Here is a 26,952-nt window from a genome sequence, read left to right as displayed (position 1 = left end):
AACTTCTTCACACAGCACACAGTTAGCCTATGGATTCACAGCCACAATGTGGTGGTGAAGGGCAGTGGGAACAGATGGCAAGATTCAAATGGTGGAAAACTGAATTATGCAGGCTACTGGCCATGATAGCTCTAAGCCACCTCCAGCTGCCCTGCTTGTGGGCTTCACAGAGGCACCTGTTTGGCCACTGTGGGAATCAGGAGGCTGGACTAGATAGGGCTTTGGTCTGGTCTAGCAGTGAGGCTCTTCTGATATTCCTATGATTTTAGCCTCTATATTAGGGGTTATATGTATACCAGATGGCCATTATTCTGCATTAATTAACATGAAGTTTGTAGACATGAACTTAAGTATTTTCGCTGTGTGGTGGATGGAATGTTCTGGAAGCCCCATACTCTAAAAACTGGGAAAACAGAACACAATTTTGCACGTTAGGGTAAAAATAGATGTGATGTCACAACAGGCTGTTCACACACACTTCAGCCTGGCTTTGCAAACCTCTATGTGCACATGTCTTACAAGTCAAACGTTGTTTCCGTAGTGTAGCGGTTATCACGTTCGCTAGATCTCAGGTCTTATCCTTTTCTTCCAACTGTTGTTGGTTTCCTCTCAAAGTCGTGTACCTACATTTATAAATTCATCTTACAAAGATTCATGAACATGTCAGATACATTTTGTCTGATCAACAGTGTCTGTATACTACACTAACAAAAAGCTCTTCTTTACTCTCTCTTTTTTAAAAGTTGTAGGCTGTTCTGGGCATCTTCTTCTTCTTCTTTGGCAATCACTCGTAGCTGCGTAAGATTGTCTTCCATGAACACAGTCTTAACAGCAAGTCCATAAGTGACTGTGGAGACCAATTCTGGATCCACATGTCCTTCCACAGTGGGAACATACGTTTCCGGGCAGGAGTTGATCATGGTGAAACATGTCTTCCTCTTAGCATGATTCTCCCTTTGTTCTGAGTTTGAGCGTCCTCAAAGTCCATGACACATTTGGTAAATAATAATAATAATAATAATAATTTATTATTTGTACCCCGCCCATCTGGCTGGGTTTCTCCAATTGGAGCGCTCGCAGGCCAGTGTAGAAAGGAAAGGGGTGGTATGGATGCTAGCCAGTAGGCATGCATCATACACAACTTTATCTCAGATCATAGAAATCATAGAACTATAGCGCTGGAAGGGGCAACAAGGGTCATGTAGTTCAACTTCCTGCAATGCAGGAATCTTTTTGCCCAACGTGGGGCTTGCACCCATGACACTGAGATTAAGAGTCTCGTGTTCTACCAGCTGAACTGTCAAGCCCATCAGCAAATGCAGCACAGGTGGTTTTGCTTCTCACTGCCAAGTAGCCATGGGGGCTACTAAAATGCTACCTAACCTGGAGACTTCCGGCTTCTGGCGGTGAGATACGTCTGTTTCCGAAGATACATCTGTTTCCAAAGATATGGCTGTTTCCCAGCCATGCCAGTAAATCAGAGTTAATATGAGGATAATTGGCTCTGCCGACACCCCCCCCCCCGGGTGGAGTGGGGGGCTGCACCACCCACAGATCATCCGTTATCTGCGCTCCACAACAAGATGTGGAGTCAGGGACGCTGGGTGATGCCCAAGGCACAAATCTGGCAACTCTCCATAGTCAGTCTCATCAGCCGGGAATCCCTGTTTTTAAAAAATTAAAAAGATTTGGACAAAAGAAACAGGCATGTTCTGGATGGAAAGAGGTAAAAGAAAAATCTGCCAAATTACACAGTCGCTGGAGGCCAAGTTCTGGACTTCAAAAAGACTCTCATCTTGGCATTTTGATGAATGAGGTGAGCGGCTGCCATATTTTTGTATTTGTTATAGCTGCTATTTCATGATTTGGCGAACCTCACCAAGAAAGAATTAATTATCCAAAGGAAAGGCAGGAGGTGCAAAACTAATTGGATGTAATAGCTTCACAGTCCTTGGTGGAGAGCCCTAATCAAATTTGGCAGAGTAAGATCAGATATGAAAGGGGCTCGGGCTGAGGAGGGAAGATGGCGACGGCAGCAGTTGTGATGCAGAAAGAAAAAGGAAAGGAAAAGGAAAAGCAGTCTCCCTTACCAGAGGGAGGTTGGATATATTTTTTATTTGAACTACAAAAGCGATGTACTTTACAAAAGATGCATTTGCTTGCATGGAATATTATCACATAGGGTTTGAAAAGAGAGTGATGGTGAACTCTGGATGTCTGCCAGCTGTCCGAGGGCCCCAGAGAGCTGCCGTGAGTTTTTATGGGGAAACCGGAAACAATCTTTATGTAACTTACTGATTGTGAAGTACACCCCAATGGTGCATTGGAAACTTATTTAGATCTTATTTAGCTTATTTAGAAATAAACCTTGGATGGAAGCCCAGAGCCTTTTACAGCAAGAATCAGCAGAACATCAGCAGAGAAAGGAGGGGTCATCGAAAGTGGACTGTGCTTCAAAATATTATAACTGAGAACAATATGGAAAAAAATTGCCTCCTATGTGATTACAGAAATATGGAATCGTTAAACAAAACAAGATAGTTACACCAGCGACTGACTGAGAAAGGAGGATGGTCAGTATCAGGATTGGAAAATCGGGAAGTAACAAAGAAGAAAGAGAAAATAAATGATGGACATTGGCTCTTGAAATCCAGAACATGGGAAGTCCCATTGTAATTATTTAATTTTGAATCTATAATTGGCTCTATTGTTTTTTGTTTTAGAATGTGGTAAGATTTGGCTCTATTTGTTATTAATATGAATGTGTTTCTTTCATTATTATTAGAAAATGAATAAATATTCCCCCCCCCCAAAAAAAAAATTGCTACCAAACCTAACATCAGAAGGCAGAAAGGCTGCTCAACCTCCAGAGTGCCCCAAGTTAACAGCAGCAGAGGTGACTGGTGGCCATTGGGACTGGTAGGGCAGAAGGCCAGGAGCCAGAGGCAATAACAGGCAGAGCCAACTCATTCTAGTTTTGTGACCATCTTCCCTGCTGAATTCTACAAGGGCAACACTGAGACTGAAGAGAGAAAACTAACAAGCAATGAGTGTCATCCCTTGGACTGGATGTAAATAAAAGACAAGCAGGTGGGGGCTGAATGAGGGCAGGCTGAGGATGAGATAGCGCCCCGTTTGCCCAAATGGGCCAACCTCCACTGAACAGCAGTACCTCTTGCTGTGGAAGATTCTTTTTTGGAGATCACTGGGGGTATCAGCACAAATTTTCCAATCACACACTGTGAAGAAGCAGCAGAGTCTTCTTACCAGCCAGCCTCTGAACCTGAGAGAGAGAAAGTTCATATATAAGAGATTAATAATGGGATGCCCGTATCTGTGACATTCCTAAGAGCTGAAAATGCCCCCCCCCCCCCCCAGCTGCCCAGAATATGGCAGTCAAACCAAGGTCCATTCCCAATCTCTAAAGCAGGGTAAGGAACCTCAGAATGGGGAGTCAAAGCTGGTCCCTCAGGCGTGTCTACCTGGCCCTTGAAACTCTCCCCTTGCTTCACCCATCACTGATTCACACTCTTCTTCAGTAGGTTTTGGAGTATTTCCTTCAACTCTGATAATGCCTCTTGCTTGTCCATAAATAGGATAAGCAGGGTATGTGAAGGCATGCAGAACCTGCTGAACAATGATTAATATTTATATCTATTGCTTGCTCATTTTTTTCCTCACCCTGCTCTAAACTAAGTACAAGATGCCACAGCTCCTCTTCAGTATCTAGGAACCATCTTGCTAAATGACAGCAAGGCCAATCTAATACAGTGTTCAGTATCTAACAGTTCCTTGCCAAACTGAACGTTACAGCCATCCCCTGTTGTCTTTCATAGTACCTGGTATCAAATATATGCTGTTTCTGGATAGACCTGACCTCACTGTATTTGCCCAACTCATTTTTAAAGGCAAATAAAGTAGTGGCCATCACCACAACAGGTAGCAAAAAATTCCAGCCAGAAACCTGAGAAGCAAGGCCAAGAAGGCAATGACCACCCCCCGTTTGTCTTGCAAAATCTATACATGTACTTTATAGTTTTCTAATTTACCAATGTTGAATTGCCATTAAAAAGGGTTTGGAATCTATACCTGCTGCTGCAAAATGCTGGAACCAGAATAGTTCTGGAATATTGCTTCCCAGCTGTTAAAATTGCACTGGCTTTCAACTGGCACAAAGGACTCATCCATACTTCCTTTTGTGTCTCACTTTCGAGGCACAAGGCTAACCTCTAAAGCTCTCTGTCGGTGGGTTTCTTTTGTCCTGGCGCTTTCCCCAGGAAAATCTGCATTTTACTGCTGAATCGGAAGAAATGGCAATCTGTAGAAAACCCGACTGCCAGTAAAACATGGGGCCTGTGCCTAGAAATGTAACAAAAAAGGAGGTCTGAAGGAATACCTCTGAATACCAGTTCTTGGGAATTGCAGGTGGGCAAAGAGCTGTTGTGCTCATGTTCTGCTTATGGGCTTCCCATTGGGGCATCTGGTTAACCACCACAAGAACAGAATATGGGACTAGATGGACCATTGGCCTGATCCCTGTTTCATCAATTAGAATCATCTTTGGAGGAACTGCACCAAGGATGAGGATGCTGGACTGGGCATTCTTGATGGCAGTGCTCCAATGGAGGTTAAACTACCGCCCTCTTTTAGGACAAAATATATATTTTTATTCAGTCAGGCTTTTAAAGGATGCATTCACTCCTCCTGCTTCAGCACAGCCAGAAGGGACCAAAAGCTACTGCTTCTGTTTTAGATTAACCATAGTTTAGTGTTATATATGAGCCTTTAACTCTTGTTGTTTCAAGCCAGGGCAGGGGAGACAGTCTCCCAGCTTGACTTTTAATCCTATCTAGCTCACCCAGTGTGGTACTCTCCAGATATTGTTGGCCTACAACCCCATCAGCCCTAGCCAGCAGGACTGGTCAGAAACAATGGGAGTTTTACTCCAAAAACATATGGAGGAGACCACATGAATGCCCTCTTGCAATTGCGTCAAGGTCTTTTTGGTAAACTGCCTTGGAGGGTTTTAGAGCCAAAGGGTGGTTTGTGGTGGGGGGAAGTAACTCTAGAACCTTCACTTTATTGATCTTTGGAATCTTGAGGGCGATGTTTGCTTTACTACTAGTCAAACACAATTCTTCTGATTTTAAGGTGCTAAAACAGCATTCAAAATGTCCATTATTAAGGAAAACACATTTGCATAATTTAGCTTTAGATTGCAAAATGTGGTTAACTAATGACGATTTCCTTGGAGCAAAATTCATTTATCTTTGTTCCAGAGTTCTTCCCACTTTGAAAAGGAGTTACACAGTAGGGTGGAAAGTGGCACATGTTATCCAGAGCCTAAAGCAAAGGGCCTCACTCTACTAGACCCACCTCCCTTAAAAAATTCTTTGCTTTTGCTCTGATATCAATCAAGTGCTTTCTCTCCTCCCTGCTGTTAATAACACTTAGCACTTTGGGGATTTCAGTTTTCAAAGAACTTCACAAACTACAATTAAAGTAATTAGGAATCAGGCTAATGAGAATAAAGTCTTTAATCCTCACACAAATCCTATGAGGTAGAAAGCTTTGTTATCTACATTTTAATTTGGAGGCGATGGAAAGAGGGGAGAGGAGAGGAAGTAAGGGGAAATCAAGAAACACAGAGAATAAATGACTAACCCAAACACAGCACTCTTTGAATAGCTGGTCCAAGACTTTTGATGTCAAACGACACCCACCCACCCTAATTAACACAAGGCATAGTCCATCAGGGTGTTCACCTGGACAAACCCTCTTGAAATAAAAGAGGAACTACAAAATAGCAATACTGTTAATTTAAACAGGGCTGACAAAGGAGAATCAACCTCCTAGTGGGTAGTACTGCATAGGACAAGTGGCAGCTGGTAGACCTTGGACTTGGTGGGGCAGCATGTGACTAAGGAGGTCAGGTAAGCAGCAGTGCACAACAGCCCTAAAAAACCCAGCTACACCAAGCAAAGGTTTGCTCTACTGTTTTTGCCTCTTTTTACACAATGCAAACACTGAATATTCAAATTTCTACTTTCTGCACTAGTAGTGTGGATTTTTGGGTTGCACTTCCAACTTCTAGAAGGTACAATGCTAGGCCAAAACTGGAATGCACCAGGAGGAGACACAGATCCAGGGAGCAGTAGGTGCAGAGCAGAAGTCACACAACCAAGTATAATCATTGCTGTAATTTCTAACATTGTGGAATTTCTAACATTGTGCTATTCCTAATAATTCATGCACCTGCAACTTCTTAAGAATGTTATGCAGACCACAGCAGCATATTATGTCCTTAAACCCCAGTATAAGTATAAACAATGTGAGATAAGGATAAGACGATGGAAACAGAGCACAGGTGGCATTGTAAGTTATACAAAAATATGTGGGAAGAGCCAGGGGAGTATATAGACATTTTTCCCAGGCCACCTTCCCATTCACTCCAGATCTTACCTGGTGTTTCCTTCTGATATTTTAATTACATTGCAAAATCCAAGAGAGATCATGTTCTTGTGGAAAAAGAATTCCTGAAGGCAAAAAGAGGACAAGATTCAGGTCCATTGGCTTTTCAATCTTCCACCATAACTCAGCAACCTACCCCCTAGCTTGGAGGTGAACAGCAGTACTAGCAACTTAGTACTTACCAAGCAGTACTCTCTCTCTCTCATTGGTCTGAACTTGCTTGATCAGAGACCAAGTAAGCCATCCTTCTGCCTCCAGAAGTGCCCAGTTCTAAGATGATTCACACTCTATATTGCCTCTAAATGTGGACATTTCCTGATGATATTTGCTTAATTAATTAAGAAAACCATCCAACCAGCATTTTGTGGTGATGAACTTTATTAGTTAATGATGCATTGTGTGAAGAAGTATGTCCTTTTGCCTTTCCTGAACCTACTGCCTGCCAACTTCTTTAGATGATCCTGAATTCTGTTATCACAGGAGAAAATACTTTCCGCCTTCGCTGCTCATCCTTTTACACATCACAAGTCCTGTCCTCCCTGACTTACGTCATTTCTTCCCCTAAACTTAAAGCTCTGTCCCATTTAGCTTTAAGGTGAAAGTGCTCCAAGCTCTTGTTTAATTTAGCAGCTCTTTTTGATAACTTTTTAAAGTTGGAGTAATCAGAAGCATACAGTGTTTTTTGACTGTGGCTACACCATGAAGTTCGGCATCATGATGACTGCTGTTTTATTTTCAGTTCCTTTCAATCAGCAACCTATTGGGTCACAGCCAGGCAGCGTGAAGTGAGACTGAAATTAAAAGCGCATGCATGGTGTTTATCCCACCCTGTGCCTGTATTGGATCTCAAGTCGTTTTTGTATGTGAAATTGTTCTAATTGTTTTATATACAACATTGCATAGCTGTTTTTACAGCTGTTTTCATTGTTGAAAGTGATTCATAAGTGGAATGCAACTAATAAAAATGTGGGTGTATGTGGAAGTTTTACAAGGCAGCAGGCAGATGGGTAGATGAACAGAGCCCACTATTTAAATAGCTCAGGTTGAACAGTGGCTGGAGTCAAATCCATGGCCTTTTTGTTGCTACTCCTAGCTTAGAGACCATCTGTTAGCACATTTTCCACCTTAAAGTGGTACCGATCTACACAATAGTTGCCCAAGGTAAGGGAAGTCATGTGAGCTGGCAGGCCAAACCAAAAGCAGACTGACCCATGACTGGCAATCAACCCTTCTTTTTCAGCATTTCCCTGCACTAGGGTCTGGGAGACCAGGTTCAGATCCCCAGTCAGCCAGGAAGCTCACTGGGAGTTCCTGGGGCCATTTCCTATCTCTCTCTCTCTATAACCTACCACACAGGTGGTTGTGAGGATCAAATGAGGCATGGGGGGAACCATGTGCACCACCCTGAGCTCTTTGGAGGGAAGGAAGGAAGGGTATAAATATACGAACTGAAATAAATCAACTTCTTACCCAGCTCTTTGGCGTGCACCTTTGGCAGCAATAGCCCACAAATGGCCGGCATTTGCCCAAAAAGGGTACCACAGTTCCCAGCTTCCACTCTGAGTCCAAGTCTAAGGTTTTCATCTGAGGAGGAAAAAAGTATCTTAACTACCCACCTGCAAACAAATTAGCTTTATGGCTTTTGAAGTAATATTTGGCAGAACAGCATTTCCCTTAAGCAGACACTCTTTAATAGAAATCAAGCACACAAGATTCCAGCAGTCAAGATTTCCATATTCATTTTAAGCCGTTATGCTTAATTTAATCAAAGCCCTTGAGGGGATATGGAAAAGAAGGATTCTTTTGTAGCTTTAAGTGACCAGCAATTAATTGTGGGCTATTCAAACACACACGATTTGCAGTATTCTGAGATTCTGCGTCCTGCATTGCTCCAGCACCTTCTCCACAACCAGACAGCATTCAAAATTAGCTGGGCGCCAGCTGCGTTTTGTGACTGGCAACCAGCCTTTTGCAACGGGATTGAGATGTCTAGCATCTCCAACTGCCTGGCTACAGTAAGTTGGTCTGCAGCAGGAAGAGATGCAGGTCTTTTGCTGCGGCACTACCCCTGCCAAACACCTGATGCAGCACCAAAGACACATTCCCCCCACCCCCCGCCACTATGGCACTGCTGGGTGAATCAGGTGTTTGGCAGGGTAGCATGGAAATAAAAAAAAAATTCTTTATTTCCCCCCCCCCCAAAAAAACTAGGTGCGTTCTATGGGCCGGTGCGCCCTATGGGGCGAAAAATATGGTAAGCTGCCCAATACCATCATCAGCTTAAAACACCACAAATGCATAATAAAAAGGGGGGCTGGAGGGGCCTTAAAAGCTTTTATCCATTTTTGTATATCTTACCTCCAATACCAGTTCTACAACAGAGATCTACCAGCAGGGCTGGCCTGACCTGAGCCTTTTTAAGATTAAAAAAAGAGAGCCCATGGTCTACTAATCAGTTTTTAAATGTACAAAGCAACAGTGGATAGTCAGGATCCTAACTGAATTAAGGCATTCATTCTGTGCAAGGACCCTAGCAGCCCACAGGCCCTGGGTGACCCACCAGAAATTGGCTAGTGAGCTGTTGGTAGGCCACTTTTATTCCAGCTTTGGGAAAGAAAAATGTTACCATTCCACCCACCCACATACCCCTTTATATTAATCTGCCTACCCCTGTTTTACATTTGCTGTGTAAATCTGTAAGAGAGCAGAGGCCACAGTATTATTTGTTAGAAGGAGAAAGGGCAACTTCTTGCACAGTGCCACCTACACACCATTAGCGTTTCCCATACACACACCCACAAAGCAAGCAAGCAATGGAATATATTGGTGCAATCCCCTATATTTACCACCCAGAGGCAACAGAAGCCAGAGTTAAGTCAAAAGAAGAGGGCAAGGCCTCTGAACTGTTCTCATGGCAGCCTCAGCAAGAAGAAAACTCCTCTCACAACTTGAGGCATTTCAAAGTGCAAGGCTTAACTCCTTGCCAGAGAAATCAATTGTTCTACAGCTGTATCCAGCACAAAGGGGGGGGGGGTGAGAGAGAAAGAGAGAAGAAAGTGAAGGGGGGGAACCATCAGCCAAAGCCCTCCGGGGAGAAGAATTTATTCTCTTTGTAATACAGCTCCAATATCATTACAATTGACTTTTCCCTCCCACACCCTCCTCCGGCTCAAAGAGACAAGCCAGTCCCTTAAAAGGAAACAGCAGCTCAAACCAAGCGCCCTTGAATACACTATACTCAGGGGCACATGTAGACACACCCACACCCACCTGCCAGCACACATAGGCACCCAGCAATACTCTGAGTACCCAAATGAATGCCACCCTGCAAATGTTCACACATGTTCGTGCACCATGGATTACTCTACACAACTGACACCCAAGTGCATGCGCAGCCTGCCACTCAATGGAAGTTGTGTCCGCAGTGGATGCTGTGCTCACTGAGTGAGATGTACATGTGTGTGAACCAGGCCCCTGAAATTGTGCTAACAGCAGACCAGGCTGTAGCTGGGAGAGCCACCGCCGGGGAACAGGCCAAATTCCCACTAAGGCCACATTCACACCATACATTAAAGCACTGTCATGGCTCCCCCCCCAAAGGATCCTGGGAGCTGTAGTTGGTTAAGAGTGCTAAGAGTTGTTATGAGACTCCTTATTCCCCTCACAGAGCTACAATTCCCAGATTTCCCTGTGAAGGGGGATTAAGCTTTGTGATTCAAAGTATCTCAGGGGGCATTTATGGAAGATTGCTGCTCCTCCATGCACGCACCATCCACATGATGTACCGTATTTTTTCGTGCATAACACGCCCCCATGTATAAGACGACCCCTATTTTATGGGAGCGCAACAAAAATATGGGGGGGAGGGGTTGCCCAAAGTTGTCAAGCTTCTTTTGGAGGGAGATTGCCCAGAGTTGTTGAGCTTTTGGGGGGGGGCACCAACGCCAATCGGTAGTTGCCATCAAAATGACAGCCCTTATTTTTTTTCTTAAAACTAGATTTCCCCTTTCCAAATAAATTATCCTAAATCACCCCCCCCCAAAGCCTCTTGCCAAGAACATATTTGTGATTATCTCAATGGCTCATTTGCAATTAAGACCCTCAGGACTGTTGCCACCTTAATCGATTTCAGATCCTTCTTACAACCAAAACCTCAAGAGTCTCGTTTTAAAAGAGTACTCTTACACAGGGCAAAGTGGATGAAAAAACTCAAAGCTGTTCCTTTGCCCCTTCCCTTTCTCTCACAGCAGCGCCATAAGCCACTTCCATGATTCTGCGATTCTCCTTCAGAAAGTGCTGACGAAAAACACAGCTGCCATGTTTCGTAGCTCAGGAAGTCCTGACACCCGGGAGATCTGTCTCCCTCAACACTTAAAGGGGTGCCACTCCCAGGGCCCCATTTCCAGACATCCAGCATACTCTCTCACACTTGCTGGGGATGCCCTGGCAATGCTGGGCACTGCGGTCACAATGCATAGTTCACACCAAAATGAGAGCAAGGCTGAATCCTTATCTATTTGTTGGGGGGGGGGTGCATTCAGATCCTGTGCGGATGGGCCCCTCTCTATGGTGCATGCATCCACACAGGCTCAAAATGACTGTATCATTTTCCTGTGTTTTGCTGGTATTGTTCCCCACAGGGAACATTCTATCATGAAAAGCAGGCAACCAAATTGTAATAAAATAAAAACATGTTTAGGGCAGCGGCAGGGTTTTATGTGGCCAGTAAGTTCAACACACAATGGCCTCAAGTGAGGCCTTCTAGAGAAACTCACACATATACAAGATTTCTAGCAGTATCAACCTCATCCATTTCTCTACCGTTTCTATAGTGATGGCCCTCCTCTCCCTTCAGGGCCTCCACAGGCCTCCTGAGGCCCTGCTTCTTCTCTGCTCTGAGCCTCTAGTCCATACTTTCAGAAATCTCCGTCCACGGGCCCTTAATTTTGGGATAATTCAACCCCCTGCAATGCAGGAATCAACAGCTCAAGAATCCCTGACAGATGACCATCCAACCTTTGAAAAATGTCCGATGAAATAAGAGTTGACAAACTTCTCTCTCCCTGTGTGTGTGTGAGAGAGAGGACAGGTGTCACAACTATGTGAGGAGAAATGTAACATGGCCAGGCAGATTACAAAGGACATCCTTACCTCTGACACAGGAGTGCCTTAATTTAACCAAAATATGATGCAAGGCTCTCATCTCTGGACACTTACCTGGGATTAAGTTTCATTTCCCTTAATGGGATTTACTAATGAGTAAACATACGCAGGACTGTGCTGCATTTCACCAAGCAAAAAAAATCAGTTTCAATCACATTTGCCATTTTTAAAATCTGTTTGTTTCCTGAGGAACCATGTACACTACCTGGTTGCTCTAACAATTAAAACAGGCTGATCTCCAACTAAATAAGAGTGTTGATGCATCCAGCGTGAATAATGCAAAACTTTTAGTCACACAGATCACATGTACTGCATAACCATGACAACAACAACAACATAGTTGTTCATTTGGATCCCTCCATACACACACAAGGATACCAAGCAAGTTTCCTTACTTCAGAGCTTTCTGTGTGTTGAAACACGTTAGTGTGTCTGCTATAGTGTGTAAGTGTGTAGATGTGTCTCTCCTCCGGGGGCTGGAAAGGGGTTAGTTTAATCTTTGGTTTGCTAGTAAAATTGAATTACTGTGTCGCAAAATGATGCATGTCTAAAAAGTGTGTCATTAACATGAAAAGTTTGGAAAGCTCTGCCTGCTTGCTAGGCATCCAGCATTTTCTATAGGCGAAGGACTGTAGTTACGAATCAAAAATAGTGTTTCTCAATGATGGGAAGTCTTAGAAATGTGCTTTAACATGTTCTAAAACTGTTTAATCCATTTTAAAGTAGGTTATTTTAAAAGCATTGTTCCATATAATTGATCTTTAGCAAAACAATCAAGAGTTGTTTAGAGCTAAAACTGAATTTCTTTATTTCTTTAAAACATACTTCCAGCTACAATCACAGCACTTGAAAAATAAATATTTCAGCATTCACACTAAAATTTTGCCACGTTGCAGTATAAGTTAATGTGCATCCATGTCCAGAAAACGTGCTACCTATTTGCATAAACCTGCAACAGCAGCATTCCTTATCTCCCCTTTTTTGCTCGCATAAAGCTAAAATCCTATCTGCAGCGTTTTCTTTCTCCCACTCAGGTCTCTATATTCAGTCAGAGAAGAACAGGCTGCAGGTATTTTACACAACAGCTTCTGAAGAGGAGAAACTCAAATCATGAGAAACCTACATTTCATTAGCAGCATATATAGAGAGTACCACAAGTATTCTTAACTCTCTCAGCTACTAGTTCAAATTGCAGGGTACAGAATTTGGAGCACGTCTTGGAAAATTTTCCTGTTTCCATATTCACAGGCTACCTATTATATCTTCCATATCTGAATTTACTGAATTACCATTCCTCTGAGCAGCAACTACAAAAACTAGTTGGGAATAGTCAAAGAATAAAATAATGAGGAATTCTCTACCTATCCACATGCTAAGCAAAGTTATTCACTGCTGCTATTAAGATATTTATGTATCTCCTGTTATGCAGACATTTCAAGGCACTGTGCAGAGGTATAATAAAATAAAAAATATGTTGTGAGATTACTCACTGCTTTCCTCTCTGTTTTGTTTTAGGACCAATGTGCTCTCAGGGCCCCCAAACCCCCTCTTCAGTCACTGAGGAATTCTGGTGAGCCCTTCATTCTTCCAGAAAAAAAGTCCAGGACTCTTCTACATCAACAGAAGTCTAGTGTATTCTGCCTGGGTCAGACCACACCTGAAATACCTTGTCCAATTCTGGGCACACAATTTAAGAAGGATGTTGACAAGCTGGAAGGTGTGCAGAGGAGGGCAACCAAGAAGATCAAGGGTCTGGAAACTAAGCCTTGCGAGCAGCACTTGAAGGAGCTGGGGATGTTTAGCCTAGAAAATAGGAGACTGAGAGCAGATACAATAGACATCTTCAAATATCTTAAGGGCTGTCACATGGAAGAGGGAGCATGTTTGTTTTCTCCTGCTCTGGAGGGGAGGACTCGAGGCAATGGCTTCATGTTACAAGAAAGCAGATTCCAACTAAATATTCAGAAAACTTTATGACAGTAAGAGCTGTTTGGTAGTAGAGGTTGGATGGCATCTGTCATGGATGCTTTAGCTGGGATCCCTGGATTGCAGGGGGTTGGACTAGATGACCCTTGGTCCCTTCCAACTCTAAGATTCTATGATTCCCATCCTGGAGGACCTACCCTTATCAACTAATCTGTTCATCTGTCCCTTTTTAGTTACAGAACCCCTCAAAATCCTGTCCCTTTATTCAGGGAGCCAACTTCAATGTGCTTATCAGATAAGTCAATTCCCCACTTTTCATGCAGTCAGTCCTGCTTTCAGTAACGGTTTGTGAATCTAATATGCTACAGAGTCCTACCATCTTTAGTCTTCAAGGTCAGCTGCTCTCACTTGTACGTTGAGTTTTGCTTTGCATCCCCCCACATGCCGGAGGAAGAGCAGAGAACACACACACACACCCCAGCTGGCATTTCCTTGCATATAAGAATATAATTAAAATCAGGTTCAATCAAGCAGGCAGGAAGTTCTACAGCGGCTAGCATTAAAAGGCTGCAAATGCTGAGGTGAGCACAAAAGTTTTTAGCTTGTGCCAAAATTGCATCAAAGTTATTTCTGGGGGAGGCCATTCCAGAGTATGAAGGCCACCACAGAAAATGCTGTACTTCAGGCTGCTGCAAAATATATTATCTACAGGCACTAGTGACACAACCAGGCGTGCCCCCAATTATGATCTCAGTCACTGTGCAAGTCTGTACAGGAAAAGTCATTCTTGGGTAACCTGGATGCAAATGGCTAGGACCTTAAACCTGGGCTGGTAACCAAAGGTATTGCATGTCTGCAGGTATAGGTACACTACTTAGTAACATAGCCACACAATTCTGCACTAGCTGAAGCTTCCAAACCACAGTTACAGTAGGCAAACATACAGCATGTAACAGTAATTGAGTTTTAATTTTTCCAAGGTATGGGTCACCTGTCCACTCTTTAGTGGTATCTGTTGCTAACGGCTACATGAAGCAAGTTGTAGCTCGCTAAATTGGAAGTCCCAATAAATCTGGATTTGTTTGTTTCATTTTTACTTAATGTGAATTGCAGTTAAGCATGGTACAAAACACTAGAAACTGAAAGATCTTGGAAGGCAAATTTTAATATGGGAAAATTCTTAAGTAGATTTTTAAAGCAATTTCTTAAAAAGTCCATCAATCCTCTATCAAAATGCAACTAACTATTCTTCTGGCATAAGGTGGGAGACAAGCAGAAAGCACACTCTGGGAGATCCGATTTACTAAGCGCCATAAGTGCCTATCTCAGCATAACAGTATTCTCCCAAGCCATTGTCAAATACAGTTATTTTCTCAAATCTGCTCCATGTTCAGATAGTCTCTAGAGTCTAGTCAGCTCCATGCACATCAAATGCAGCTTCCTTGCCCACTGACCACTCCAAAATCTTTTCCTAACCCAAGGGGGGCGACTGTCTAGAACAGTCGTAATACATTCTAAGCTGATCACCTGCATACCAGATGTTCCTGTGCTCATTGATGTAACAAAGAGACATGTCCTGGAAAAAACTGGATTACTGTTTCAAGAAATTAAACTTTTTAATGAAAGAGGCAATCCAAGCCAGGCTCTATGAATTCTGGGGGAGAAGTCACTACAATCCTTTTCCCTGTGAAGCAGAAATCAAGATTTGAAAGTGTGCTTCTGAAGAGAAAGAAAATAATCAGACTAAATGCCATCATTTGTTTTATATCTTGTTATATCTTGTTATATATTGTTTTGTTGTAATTCTGGAGATTTTTTTATCATGTGCCTGATATTTATTATTCGTAACCTCGTCTTTTTTGAAAAAATACAAATTGCTATTTTAAAAAAATGCAAGTATCAGTGTGGTATAGCAGAAAAGGTCTAGATAAGAATGGGAGGTTCAGGTTCTGAGTTGAAATCTTCAGTCACCCATCAAGGAAACGAGATACCCTTGGCTGTTACTAGCCCACTTCAGAAGGATGTGGGGATCATAAAATGGGATTAGCAACTCCTCCCCATGTACATCAGCTAATCTCTTACAGATAAAAGGTCACAGACAGATGTACGGTAATAAACTCAGTCAAGCTTCAGAATTTGCTGTCCCAGGACTGTTAAAATGAGAAAGCAAACCCTGCCTTCCCCCAAAAAAGACTTTCAATGTCTTTTAGACAGTGATGCTAAATTACCAATTTCAAATTCTAATCTCAGAGCCTCAACAATTATCAGCTATTGCTCAGAAGGGTAGTCTCTGCCTACAAACTCTTCTTTTTTCCTAACACTAACACAATCAATCAATCAATCAATCAATCAATCAATAGCTTCCATGTCCCTATGATACTGTTGGTTTTTGGTATTTGGAGTAAATACCAAATTTGGGGTAAGAATAAAAGGAGAATTCCCTGGATGCCTGGATCCAGGTGTGGAGCAAGTACTCTTTGGTGAGAAAGCCCCAGCAGAGATTTAAAGTTACAAAACATGCAGCAAAGTAAAGCTTTTAAAGATTTAAAGTTCTTTAAAATATCCCATTCTAAATTATTTCCAAAGTTCCCCACTTCCCACAGCATAGAAAGGGACTCCTCCAGTAGACAAACCACAAGCTCAGGTCCAGACATAACATTATGTTAAAGCACAATGGCAGTGCACACTGCGACAGGAACACTGCGGCCACAATCTCTGTCTGGGAAGATGAAAATGTGCTTGTTTGTGTTAAGTCCTGCTTTGACTTAGCATTATGTGCAAATCAGGTCAGATCTACACAGCAGGACGATGCATCATTCTGAGTGAAGTCACCTTGTGTAGGACCTTCTTTCTTGAAGCTCTATTTGCCGAGAGACTCAAATGAAAAGCTCTTTGTTCTTCACAAGTACCAACATGAATTTTGACCTCTTATGCTTTCCCTCACAAAGCTGCAATCATGGCTAAGCATTCTTATGCTATTATCTCCTTCTACTGTAGAAATCGGACAAGGAAAACATTTCTCTTCTTACTCAACTGAAAATTGAAGAGTTCATAAGCCCACTTCACTTGTTCCCTTCCCCTCCACCCACCCTGTACACAGTGAACTTCTGGAGGAAGACAAAGAGCAAGCTTTGGGGCCACTACCTTTAATGGACTGTAAGGGGAGCCTCTGCAAAGCAATGGAAGACCCACCCCAGACTTCACCAACCTAGTAGCCTCCAGATGTTGTGGGATTGCAGCTCTCATCAAACCCAGCAGCAGAGTACCCAGATGGCATTGGGTTGGAAAAGGCTGCCCCCCCCCGACCCCATACAAAACTGAATGCATGCAGACTCTCTTTTCAGACAAGAAACCAAAGATGAGTGGCAAGACCAAAAGCACAACCCCACTTACACATATATGCATGCATGCGCTATATGCTTGGAAGGAACAACACAGAAGTCATCAATTTCTCTCTTTGAAGGTGAAAATGAAGTCAAAGCTAAAAACTATGAGAGATCCTGCTGCCTGGGAACTCAACAGCTATTTCGAATCACTGAGAGTTTATATTGTATTAATTGTCATGATGGATTTGTTTGTTTATTGCTCTATATGCTACTGTGATTTTGATATTATTATAGTGATTGCAATGTTTGTTATTTTTTAATACTATTGTTCTTACCGTGAGCTGCTTTGAGATCAACATTTGTTGTTGGAAAAGCAGAATACAAATATTAAATCACATTCAAGTTATCAGAGACATTCCAAAATCCTTAACTCTTTCATATGCTCTTTACCATTTCTATTGTTACTTTAACTCTATTCTATCACTGCCTCAAAAATTAAATGTCTAAAGAGCTGAAATTAAACATGCCCCTCCTTCTACCCTTGCAGAGGGTGGGGGCAGGGAAGCACCATCCTCTCCTCCTGAACCGATTTTTTGTCTCTTAAGGGGCAACACAAAGGATGCCATGCAGACAGCAGGGAGGGGCTTCTCATTACCATCCCATTGATCTTCCTTGTTAAGGATTCCAGTTTTGTCCAATGCCTCACCTACTCCAGTAGCTGCTTCAAAAATCTATATTGTTTGGAATATTTAAGACTCTGGGGTTTCAAAACTTCCTACCTGGTGCATTTTAACAACCTTTCAGAGGCCTCTTCCTTTGAATAGAGAGCAGGCTGTCCCTGCTCAAAAGAGGTCTTGTCTACCCATTAAAATCAAGGATGTTCAGGGGGACCAACCATATAAACCAATGGGTTTTTATGGCAATATGGAAAAATATTTGGCATCATCTGCAACCAACCCCTTGCAGGCCTCAAACCAGAAAACAGGGAACCAGACAAAGGTAAGCACATTTTAAGGGCCATCAATTTAAATAGCAAAGGATTGTGCTTATTAATAAGATTGTCCTTACTTTTGTCACATCAAAAGTAAAAAAGCAGCCATGTTAGCCGCAGGGGGGGGGGACCCCAAAAACGGAATTAGAACAATATCTTCATTAGGAAAACAAAAATATCACAAAACTGTGTTTGCGTTCTCCAGAATTCCTCATCAGGCCAGCTGGTAAATAAAGCAGCAGGTGCAAAATAAAATTTTGGCATATGGCAACATCTGGAGTCTGCATCTGGACAGTCTTAAAATGGAATGTGAGAGAAAGCCGCAAACATTCCAACATCTCATCTTCAGGTGTTTATACTTTTTGTATGTTTTGGAAAATAATGAATTTAGCCACTCAACAGCAAGTCTAAACTGGAGGAAAAGGATATTTTGCCACCTGAAGAAGGGACTTGTCTCTCTCTCTCTCTCTCTCTCTCTCTCTCTCTCTCTCTCAAGCAACATTCCCTCCAGCTGCCAGGTAAAGTTACCCAATTTGGCTTTTTTATATATCTAGTACAGCACCTAAAATTATTTTCAGCCATTGTTAATGCTAAGACTTCCTTGTTTCTCTTTACTTTTCAAGGACTCTGAGTTTTGCCCAGGGATGGAGACAGACCAGAGTAACAGCCAGGGTATTATTATTATTATTATTATTTCCAGAGCTGAGGAATCAGCCATCCTTGTGTTTCTTATTCCCACCTCAATATCTGCATTCCGTCTCTTGAGGCACTAACCAAAGTTCCTTTCCTCCACCTTCACCAGCTAGTTCGCACTTGGGGGTCCCTGTAACTCACCGGGGGGACCCTGGCAGCACCCGATAATCCGGACCAAAAGCTGAGTGGAGCTTTGTTGTTGCTTTTGAGCTTTTTTGGCAAACTCTCCAAACATCAACTACACATTTAAAAACTTCCTGGCTCCCGCGCTGACCTCAAAGGCGGAGGCAGCTTTCCCGCACCTGTGAAGTCAGGGGGCCAATGACGCCCCGCGCAAGAATTGCCCTTCGCTTTCGGCCGGGAGGGCTCCGCGCGCGTGCAAAACGCGGGTGCGCTTAGGGCTGCGCGACTCCGGGCCACACTTGGCGCCCGAAGGAAGGCAAGAGACCCCCGACCCCCCGCGCCCAGCTCTCTCCCAAGCGCCCCGGGAGGATCCTCGGCAGCCCCACGGCGCACGCCCAGCGCAGGTCTCGGCTTCCGGATAGGATAGGATAGGATAGGATAGGAAGGAGAGCGGGGGCTGATCCGCTACCTTGGAGTTCCGTGGAAGGCCTGCTTTACTTCCAAGTAAGCGTGCGTAGAATTGGGCTGGACGCCTGTGCTCGCCTACTTAGGAGTAAATCTCATTGAGCTGAGTAGAGGTTACCGCTGATGAAAAACGCGCATAGGATTTGGGTGCCGCCTTTCGATCGCTTAGCCCCACGGCGGTGGAAGAGCGACTAATCGACTGCATTCAGTGGGTGAAATGCTCGAATGGGGCTTCCTTCCGAGTAAGCGTGCACACGATCAGGCCGCATTCCAGTGCACGCTTCCGGGGAAGTAGGTTTCTGGTGAAAGCTGCCGCGCACATCTGCAGGCTGCACATCCTTCCTTTGGAATAAGCCCCACAGGACTCGGTGGGTCTGACCTCGGAGCCAACACTTATAAGAGGGGCTTTTTCTGGGGGAACTCACAGGAACTCAGTTCCTGTGCCTCTCAGGTGGGTTCCTACACCTCGCTGGTGGGCACCATTGCCATTCTATAGGATGAGATTGCCCCCCTCTGACAGTGGCTGGATGGGCACAGCCATGATTTTTTTTGGGGGGGGGGGCAGAACCGACGTGCTTCCCTGCCCCCCAGGCTACACTCGTGTGGATGTAGCAGGTCTCAAGGGATGATAATGAAGGGAGGTGGGCGATCTCCTGCTGACCCTACACCCAATTTCCAACAAGTTCCAAAGGTCCAGAGGGAAGATGTCACACAGGATGGGAGTTGCAAGTAGGCGGCCTGGGCGCAGGTAGATGGGCCAAAGATAGGCAAGGCCAGTGTCCTGTCCAGTCCTGCATCCTTTCCCCACAGTGGGCAACTGGATGCCTGGGGGAAACCCACAAGAAGTATTTGAGCACAAGAGCCTTCTCCCCTCCCATGGTTTCCATCATGGCTAAAAGTAAAGGGACCCCAGACCATTAGGTCCAGTCGTGTCCGACTCTGGGGTTGCGGCGCTCATCTCGCTTTACAGGCCGAGGGAGCCGGCGTACAGCTTCCGGGTCATGTGGCCAGCAGGACTAAGCCGCTTCTGGCGAACCAGAGCAGCACACGGAAACACCGTTTACCTTCCTGTCAGAGTGGTATCTATTTATCTACTTGCACTTTGACATGCTTTCAAACTGCTAGGTTGGCAGGAGCAGGGACCGAGCAACGGGAGCTCACCCCGTCACGGGGATTCGAACCGCCAACCTTCTGATCAACAAGTCCTAGGCTCTGTGGTTTAACCCACAGCGCCACCCGCGTCCCCTCCATCATGGCTAGTAGCCCTCAATATAACCTGTTCTTTGGATTTCTCTTTTAAAGCCACCCAAGTTAGTGGCCTTCACTGCCTCCAGTGGGAGTGAGTTCCATAGTTTTGCTCTGTGTGACAAGATCCTTTGATCTGTCCTGAATCTTCTAACATTCATTTTCATTGGACGTCCGTGGGTGGTATGTACAACCATTAGGTGTACTGTAGAAAAGGCACCTTGAAAAAGAAGCATGGAGCAGGTGCGTGTGAGCCTTAATCTTAGTGAAGGCCACAAGGGCAAATGGGGCTCTGCCCCACCAACCTCAGCCTGCCTGCCTTACTTACAATCAGTGCCAGAGGCTGGTGACGCAGCCGTACAGCTCCCTCCTCCTCGGTCACCATGTTGCCTCCCTCAACAGCGAGGATGGGTCTCTCCCCCCCCCCCCGCCCATACACTCAAACAAATCTCACTGCAGTCTGCCCCCTCCCAACTTCTCTCACTGCCAAGGAAAAATAATAAGTGAATAGAAAGAGAGCCTCCCCAAGTAACGCTGACACAAAAACCTCACACACTAAGTAAAATAATATAAATTTACCACCCCTTCTCTCCCCCCCCCTTTTCTCCTGCAACCTTACATTGTGTACAACATTAATGTCTCACATTGAATGTAGCTGATCTGTAGAAAAAGCTCTTCAACCTGAAAATAGAGACAATGCATGTGCTTTTGTAACCCAAGAACATCTTTAATAAAATTATTATATTTTAAACAGAGAGGGTGGGGACAAAACCAGACTGAGTTGGCTCTGCCTGCCACTGGCTCTCCGGCGCCACCTAATGTTGGGCTCCCTGCCTTCTGGTGGGAGCCCCCAAGACTCCCGGCTCCCTCCTCTTCATTTCTGCACTCATTACCCCTCTGCACAGGGCTTAAGAGTAATCTCTTAAGGTGTTTTCTTTACATTTATAATGGGACATATTTTCATCAATCACCTGAGCATCTTTTTTAAAAAAAATACAAAATCAAAGTTATGAATAATTTTCATGCACTGTTAATAAGGTGGGATGAACTAAAGTTTTTTACACCACACCACAGCCATAAAAGTTAACTTTTTGCCAGAGGCCAGTTATTTCATCTTATGTCTGGAAGCTTTTGAAATCATTATGCTTATGAATATGCATGAAAGATTTTACAAGACTGTGTGCATAGTAGTTTTTTTAATGTATCTAGAACAAAGCACTAGGCAATCTCTATTTCATTCATGCCAACAATAAGCCTATGAGGTCACCGTAATTTGAACATTACAAATAGGGAACTTAAAGGCTGTCTTTCCTGAGGCTGTCCAGTGACTTGCTGGCTGGAATGTGTGTGTTTTTGTTCAAGTCTGACACTTGACAGAATTACCCTGCTCCACACTTGCCTTGTTTGAACTGAGACTGTAACAGGTGAGAGATTCTCAGCATAATGATGGCTTTTATGGAGAGCACAGCCCATTTAAGGCCAAAGGCCATTGCTTTGCACTCAGAAAGCCCTAGGTTCAATCCTGACATCTCTTGGTAGAGCTGTGAAAGAACCCTGCCTGAAACCCTGGGACCTTCTGCCAATGCAGAGCCAGGTGAACCAATGGTCTGGCTCATGAAGCAGTTTCCTATGTTCCTAACATCTATTTAGCATCATCAGTGTATTTTAGCATTCACCAGTATTAAGGCACATGAGCTCACAGAGAGAGAAAGAGCCCTAGAAAATTATGATGGCACCCTTGTATGTAAATAACACAGGCATCCTAGCATTGCAACACCAATACCACTTACAATGTGATTTAAATATATATATAGTGGCACATTCAATCCACAAGCATCAAACCTCTAAAAGTGTAATTCAGTAGTTTTTGTGTTTTAGTTTGGCCATCTTAAAAGTCAGGTACAGAGCATTGTGAGAGGCTGAAATGTTCTTCCCATTTTAACAAATATAAATTGCCCCTTCTGATGCCCACTTATTCAGTTGCTTAGAGATGGGCCTGTTTGTCCTGTGTGGAATACAATGGATGTTGTTGCAGATGATGCCATCAATATTTTCTTTGTGTGTGTATCTTTATCCTTCTCCTTTCCCCACCTTCCCCATTTTAAGATGGCCAAATCAAGTGCAAGGGAGGATAGCAGAGGTCCTGCATCTTTTAACAAACAGAAGAAGAAATTTCAGCATGTGCTTCTTGCCACATAGGAATGTGGAAAGCAAACCTTTCTCTGATCACCTCCACGATGTAGCTATTTAATAAGGAGCAAGGAACCCCTTCTGTCCTCCTTTTGCATCTGGAGTGAGTCTCTCCCCTCCCACGAGGATGAACCATGAAAGATCAGGTATTTTACCTACCAACTGAATAGTGATGCACCAACCAACCTAACGTGGTAGATACAGAGGGGAAAGACCATGGCTCAGTGGCAAAACACCTGCTTTGCAGGCAGACGGTTCCAGGTTCCATTCCCAGTAACTCTAGGTAGGGCTGCTGCCAGGCAGTGTATACAAGACTGAGTTAAGTGGACCCATGTTTGACTTTGTCCATGCTTCCTATGTCCCTGCTTTTCATAAGTCACTTCCCACTGGCTCATCTTGATGGGTAGAAGAATCATTTCTTTTTCTGATTTTTAAGGTCCTGTTTGGCTTACTTTGTTTCTTCCCACTATCCTTTTGCTTCTTTATTTCATCCTCTTTTCCCTTGCCTTTTTAATTACTGCTGATTACCCCTTCCCTGGAGACCACCAAACCACAGTAGCCTGGGAAAAACTGTCTCAAATGCCAGAGAACAACTCACAGAGACTGCTTGCAAACCCACAAATTAACATATGCATCTAATACCATATCTTACTTTCACTATCAACTTTGTTCACAATCAATTTCATTTCAAGTATCTGCTAAGTCTCTTGCAAATATTAATTGAGGCTGCTAGTAATTATTATTTCCAATGCTTCAGCCTTTAGAGGTCCCACTTAAATCATCAGCCACACTTGTCCTAAAGCTTAAATTAATTCTCTGCCCCAAGGAAATTATATTAAGCCAATTTAATAATATTTCTAAAGAACTACAAGGCAGCACGTTCACTTCTAGAGTTTTGATAAGTTTCACTTTCAGTAAGGATTTCTGAAATATCAAGAGTCAACCATAATGAGATGTTCAATTTTCTGTTTACCTTTTAGAATTGCAGACAGTGGGGGAGTTTTGAAAATGCAGGTTCCATCATTGAGCTATATGGAGAAAAAGGAGGGGTAGAAATGCAGTAAATAAAAACCAAAAGAAATATGCCAGGATATTAACAAAAGGAACTGGTTTGACCATTTTCTTTTTGATGCTTCTCTTCTGCAGGCTCTAATCTTAACATCTGTAAAACCATAGGCCTGGGAGGTCTTCTTGACACCCAGCTCAAGTAATATGATAAAGTATCATATTATTCTTTATTCCACAAGATATAAAAAGCATTGTTTAGAACAGGGGCAAGGGACGCATGGCCCTCCAGACACAGCAGGGCTCCATCAGCCCCAGCCTGGCCAGTAGTCAGGGATGACTGGAATTGAGAGCCCAACTGGACTAGGAGTTCCCCAGCCATGGTTTAGGACATCCAGCTCTGGGCATGTTTCTCAAACTGGGGTCTCCACCTGCTGTTGGACTACAACTCCCATCATTCCTGACCACTAGTCCTGCTAGCTAGGGATGATGGGAGTTGTAGTCTAACAACAGCTGGGGACCCAAATTTGAGAAATGCTGGTTAATGTATTGCATGCTGATGAATTCCTAGATATTCAGCCCACAGCCTCACCCAAGGGAACAGGATAGGTTGCAACAGAAAAAGCGGTATTGAGGCATTTCTAGCTGCCAAGGTCCATGCCTATAAATCCAATGTAGTGCCTTCCAGACTCCCAACTCCCATCAGCTACCAGCCAACACAGCCAATGGTCAGGGGTGATGGGGGTTGTAGTCCAGCAGCATCAGGAGGGCTTTACTACAGATCACAACAGTTTATCCAGGGGGAGGCATAGACCCTTCTGCCTCTGCTTAGGCAATTGCCACCAGAAGCCCCACAACCACCACCTCAAAGTTCTGTAGCACATTACAATATAGATACTTACTGTTGAGTTCAATGGGATTTATAAGTGACACTAGGTTGTTCTACTAAGCACATTTGCTTGGGAGCTAATTCCAGGGCAATCAATAGCTCCTGCTTTCAAGCAAAGGCATTTCGGATCAGGGTGTTAGTAACACAGTTCCATTTCCTTTTGAAGTCAACAGAAAAGTTATTGACTTTAGCAAATGCTAGATCAAGCTCTGTACCAGATTGGCTCGCTGGCCCTGCAAGCAAGCATTTTAAGGATAAAAGCAGTTGTTAGAACTCTTGGAATAAACAACAAGTTTGTGCAGTGACCCTTTTAAAGATCTTCAACAACATTTTATCAATTGGTTTGGTCCACAAAGTTTTTAAAAAGTGGGTGATTGCAGTTCTTTTAATCGAAAAACAGCAAAACCAGCACAAATCAGGAATATTTGGAAATTACTGACAGAGCAACCAATCTTGAAACTGTCACAAACGTGTCCTGAAATGCAACAGCTAACCCACCTCCCCTTTCTGCAACAAGGCTTTATAAAGACACAGGCAGCATTTTCCATGCCAATTTCTAAGGAACAAATCTATTATGGCCAAGTCAAAGGATGCTTGAAAACAGGATGTTGAAAGTGCTGATGCAGTTGCCTGCACAGCAAACAGCAGTTCTGGATTGGTGCTGGCATAAAATCCTCTGAATAACTGACAGGAGAAGATTTCTTCATTCTCGGATGCAGTGAAGTGGTGTGGAAATGTGAGTGTGAAGGGGGAATTATAGACTTCTGTAGGTTTGAAATGCAGGAGAAACTGCAATGGTCTGTGGTAGAAGTAGGCAAGTGAGCACTCTGGGGCCCATCTCAACCCCCAGAACAGTCTCAGGAACACACACACCTACATTTGCACACCTGTTGCTGATCTCAGCCGCTTATCCCCAACCCAAGATGCAAAGAAAGACTTCTTTTGACACCCTGTTCTCCAAGTAATCGGTACAGCCTCAGACAAATCTCCCCTTCTGCACCCCTGCAAAGGGGAGTAAACAGCTGAGCCACCTAAAGGAAGGGCTGTGTTCAAATCCCAGCTGCTATTCACACTGAAGAGGAGGAATATAAAGACCCTTTTGCTTAAGCCTCTGCTTGTAATAATTGGTGGGTCGAGGAAAAACTCTGGGAAGAGGTCTTCTAGCAACTCTCTTAGCAGCAGCCTCAGCCAGGGGCAGCATGTTCCATTTCACTGCCCGAGGCAAAACAGGAAGGTGCCAGCCCACCACCCAAGTCCCCACCGCTGGCCTTGTGTGGTTGTTGCAGTGATGCGCACAAAGCAACAATGGGTTCCAGTAGCATCTCCCCGAGCTCTTACAAGCTCTTGCAGAGCATACATATGCAGACCCTCCGAATGTCCTTATTTTCCAGGGTTCCTGATTTGATCCCGGAATGTCCCACTTTTCCTTAGGATGTCCCTATTTTCATCAGAGAAATGTTGGAGGGTATGAAGTTATCCGACCCCCAAATCATCTGAAGGCAATACTGCATAGGGAAGTTTTTTTTAAAAAAAGTTTAATGTTTTATTATGTTTTTACTTTTTTATGTTCTTATTATTTTATTTAAGTATCACACACATGAACCACAATTCCTATGAGGCACTGGGACATTACACTTGAAATATAAACCTTCCAGTTTCAGGTACTTTTAACTTGAAGTAAGCTTTTTTGGTAACATAATGCCAATTGCTATTTTAAACATTATTAGAGGGTGCAATAATGAGCATGCCTAAGACAACGTGTGCAAGCTTGCCTGCAAGCCACATCCTGTGTACCAGCTCTGCTTTTAATGGAACTAGGCACAGCCTCTGCTTCGTTTCTTTAAATATCTTGAAATACGGTAGATTCCATAACTGAATTGTGAATTTCCAGTTAAGAATCTACAACTAAGCTTTGAATTCCCAGTGAGAGTCCAAACATTTGAGCCAATATGTGTCAATTGGGCTTTTTCTGATGTGTGGTCCAGGTAAAAGGTAAAGGTAAAGGGACCCCTGACCATTAGGTCCCGTCATGGATGACTCTGGGGTTGTGGCGCTCATCTCGCTTTATTGGCCGAGGGAGCCAGCGTACAGCTTCTGGGTCATGTGGCCAGCATGACTAAGCTGCTTCTGGTGAACCAGAGCAGCACACGGAAACGCCGTTTACCTTCCCACTGGAGTGGTACCTATTTATCTACTTGCACTTTGACGTGCTTTCGAACTGCTAGGTTGGCAGGAGCAAGGACCGAGCAATGGGAGCTCACCCCGTTGCGCGGATTTGAACCGCCGACCTTCTGATGGGCTTGTCCTAGGCTCTGTGATTTAACCCACAGCGCCACCCGTGCTGTAATTTTAAATTTTAAGTAATTTTAAAGTAGAAATGAATGTTACTCATTTTAAAGTAGTAAATGAATAGCATTCATTACTACTTCAAAATTCCTTTGTTACTCACCAAAGTAGTGGTGAAT

The 26,952-nt window shown here is 43.7% G+C and overlaps 1 protein-coding gene across 10 annotated transcripts in view; it reads right to left on the bottom strand.

The window, feature by feature from the left end:
• The window catches only part of GPAT2 (glycerol-3-phosphate acyltransferase 2, mitochondrial), a 70,737-nt gene extending 46,100 nt beyond the window's left edge, over nt 1-24,637 (bottom strand). The window contains exons 1-5 of one of the 10 annotated variants that reach the window (XM_079987463.1): nt 24,501-24,637; nt 23,567-23,621; nt 7,942-8,055; nt 6,463-6,536; nt 3,173-3,283 (exon numbers count right to left, since the gene is read on the bottom strand). In XM_079987463.1, the coding sequence (XP_079843589.1) occupies nt 3,173-3,283; nt 6,463-6,536; nt 7,942-8,055 (299 nt within the window). In that variant the 5' untranslated portion in view covers nt 23,567-23,621; nt 24,501-24,637. Of the gene's footprint in view, nt 1-3,172; nt 3,284-6,462; nt 6,537-7,941; nt 8,056-10,656; nt 11,020-11,246; nt 11,611-11,839; nt 11,863-13,124; nt 13,149-19,276; nt 19,407-23,566; nt 23,622-24,500 lie in introns of those variants that run through there. The other 9 variants (XM_079987456.1, XM_079987459.1, XM_079987466.1 and 6 more) reach the window with 9 other exon arrangements.
• Nucleotides 24,638-26,952: the final 2,315 nt, after the last annotated feature.

Source organism: Podarcis cretensis (genome assembly GCF_951804945.1).
Source record: "Podarcis cretensis genome assembly, chromosome: 8".
Classification (NCBI taxonomy): Eukaryota; Metazoa; Chordata; class Lepidosauria; order Squamata; family Lacertidae; genus Podarcis; species Podarcis cretensis.
Note: the sequence above shows the minus strand (reverse complement) of the source record. Positions and strands in the feature narration are given on the sequence as shown.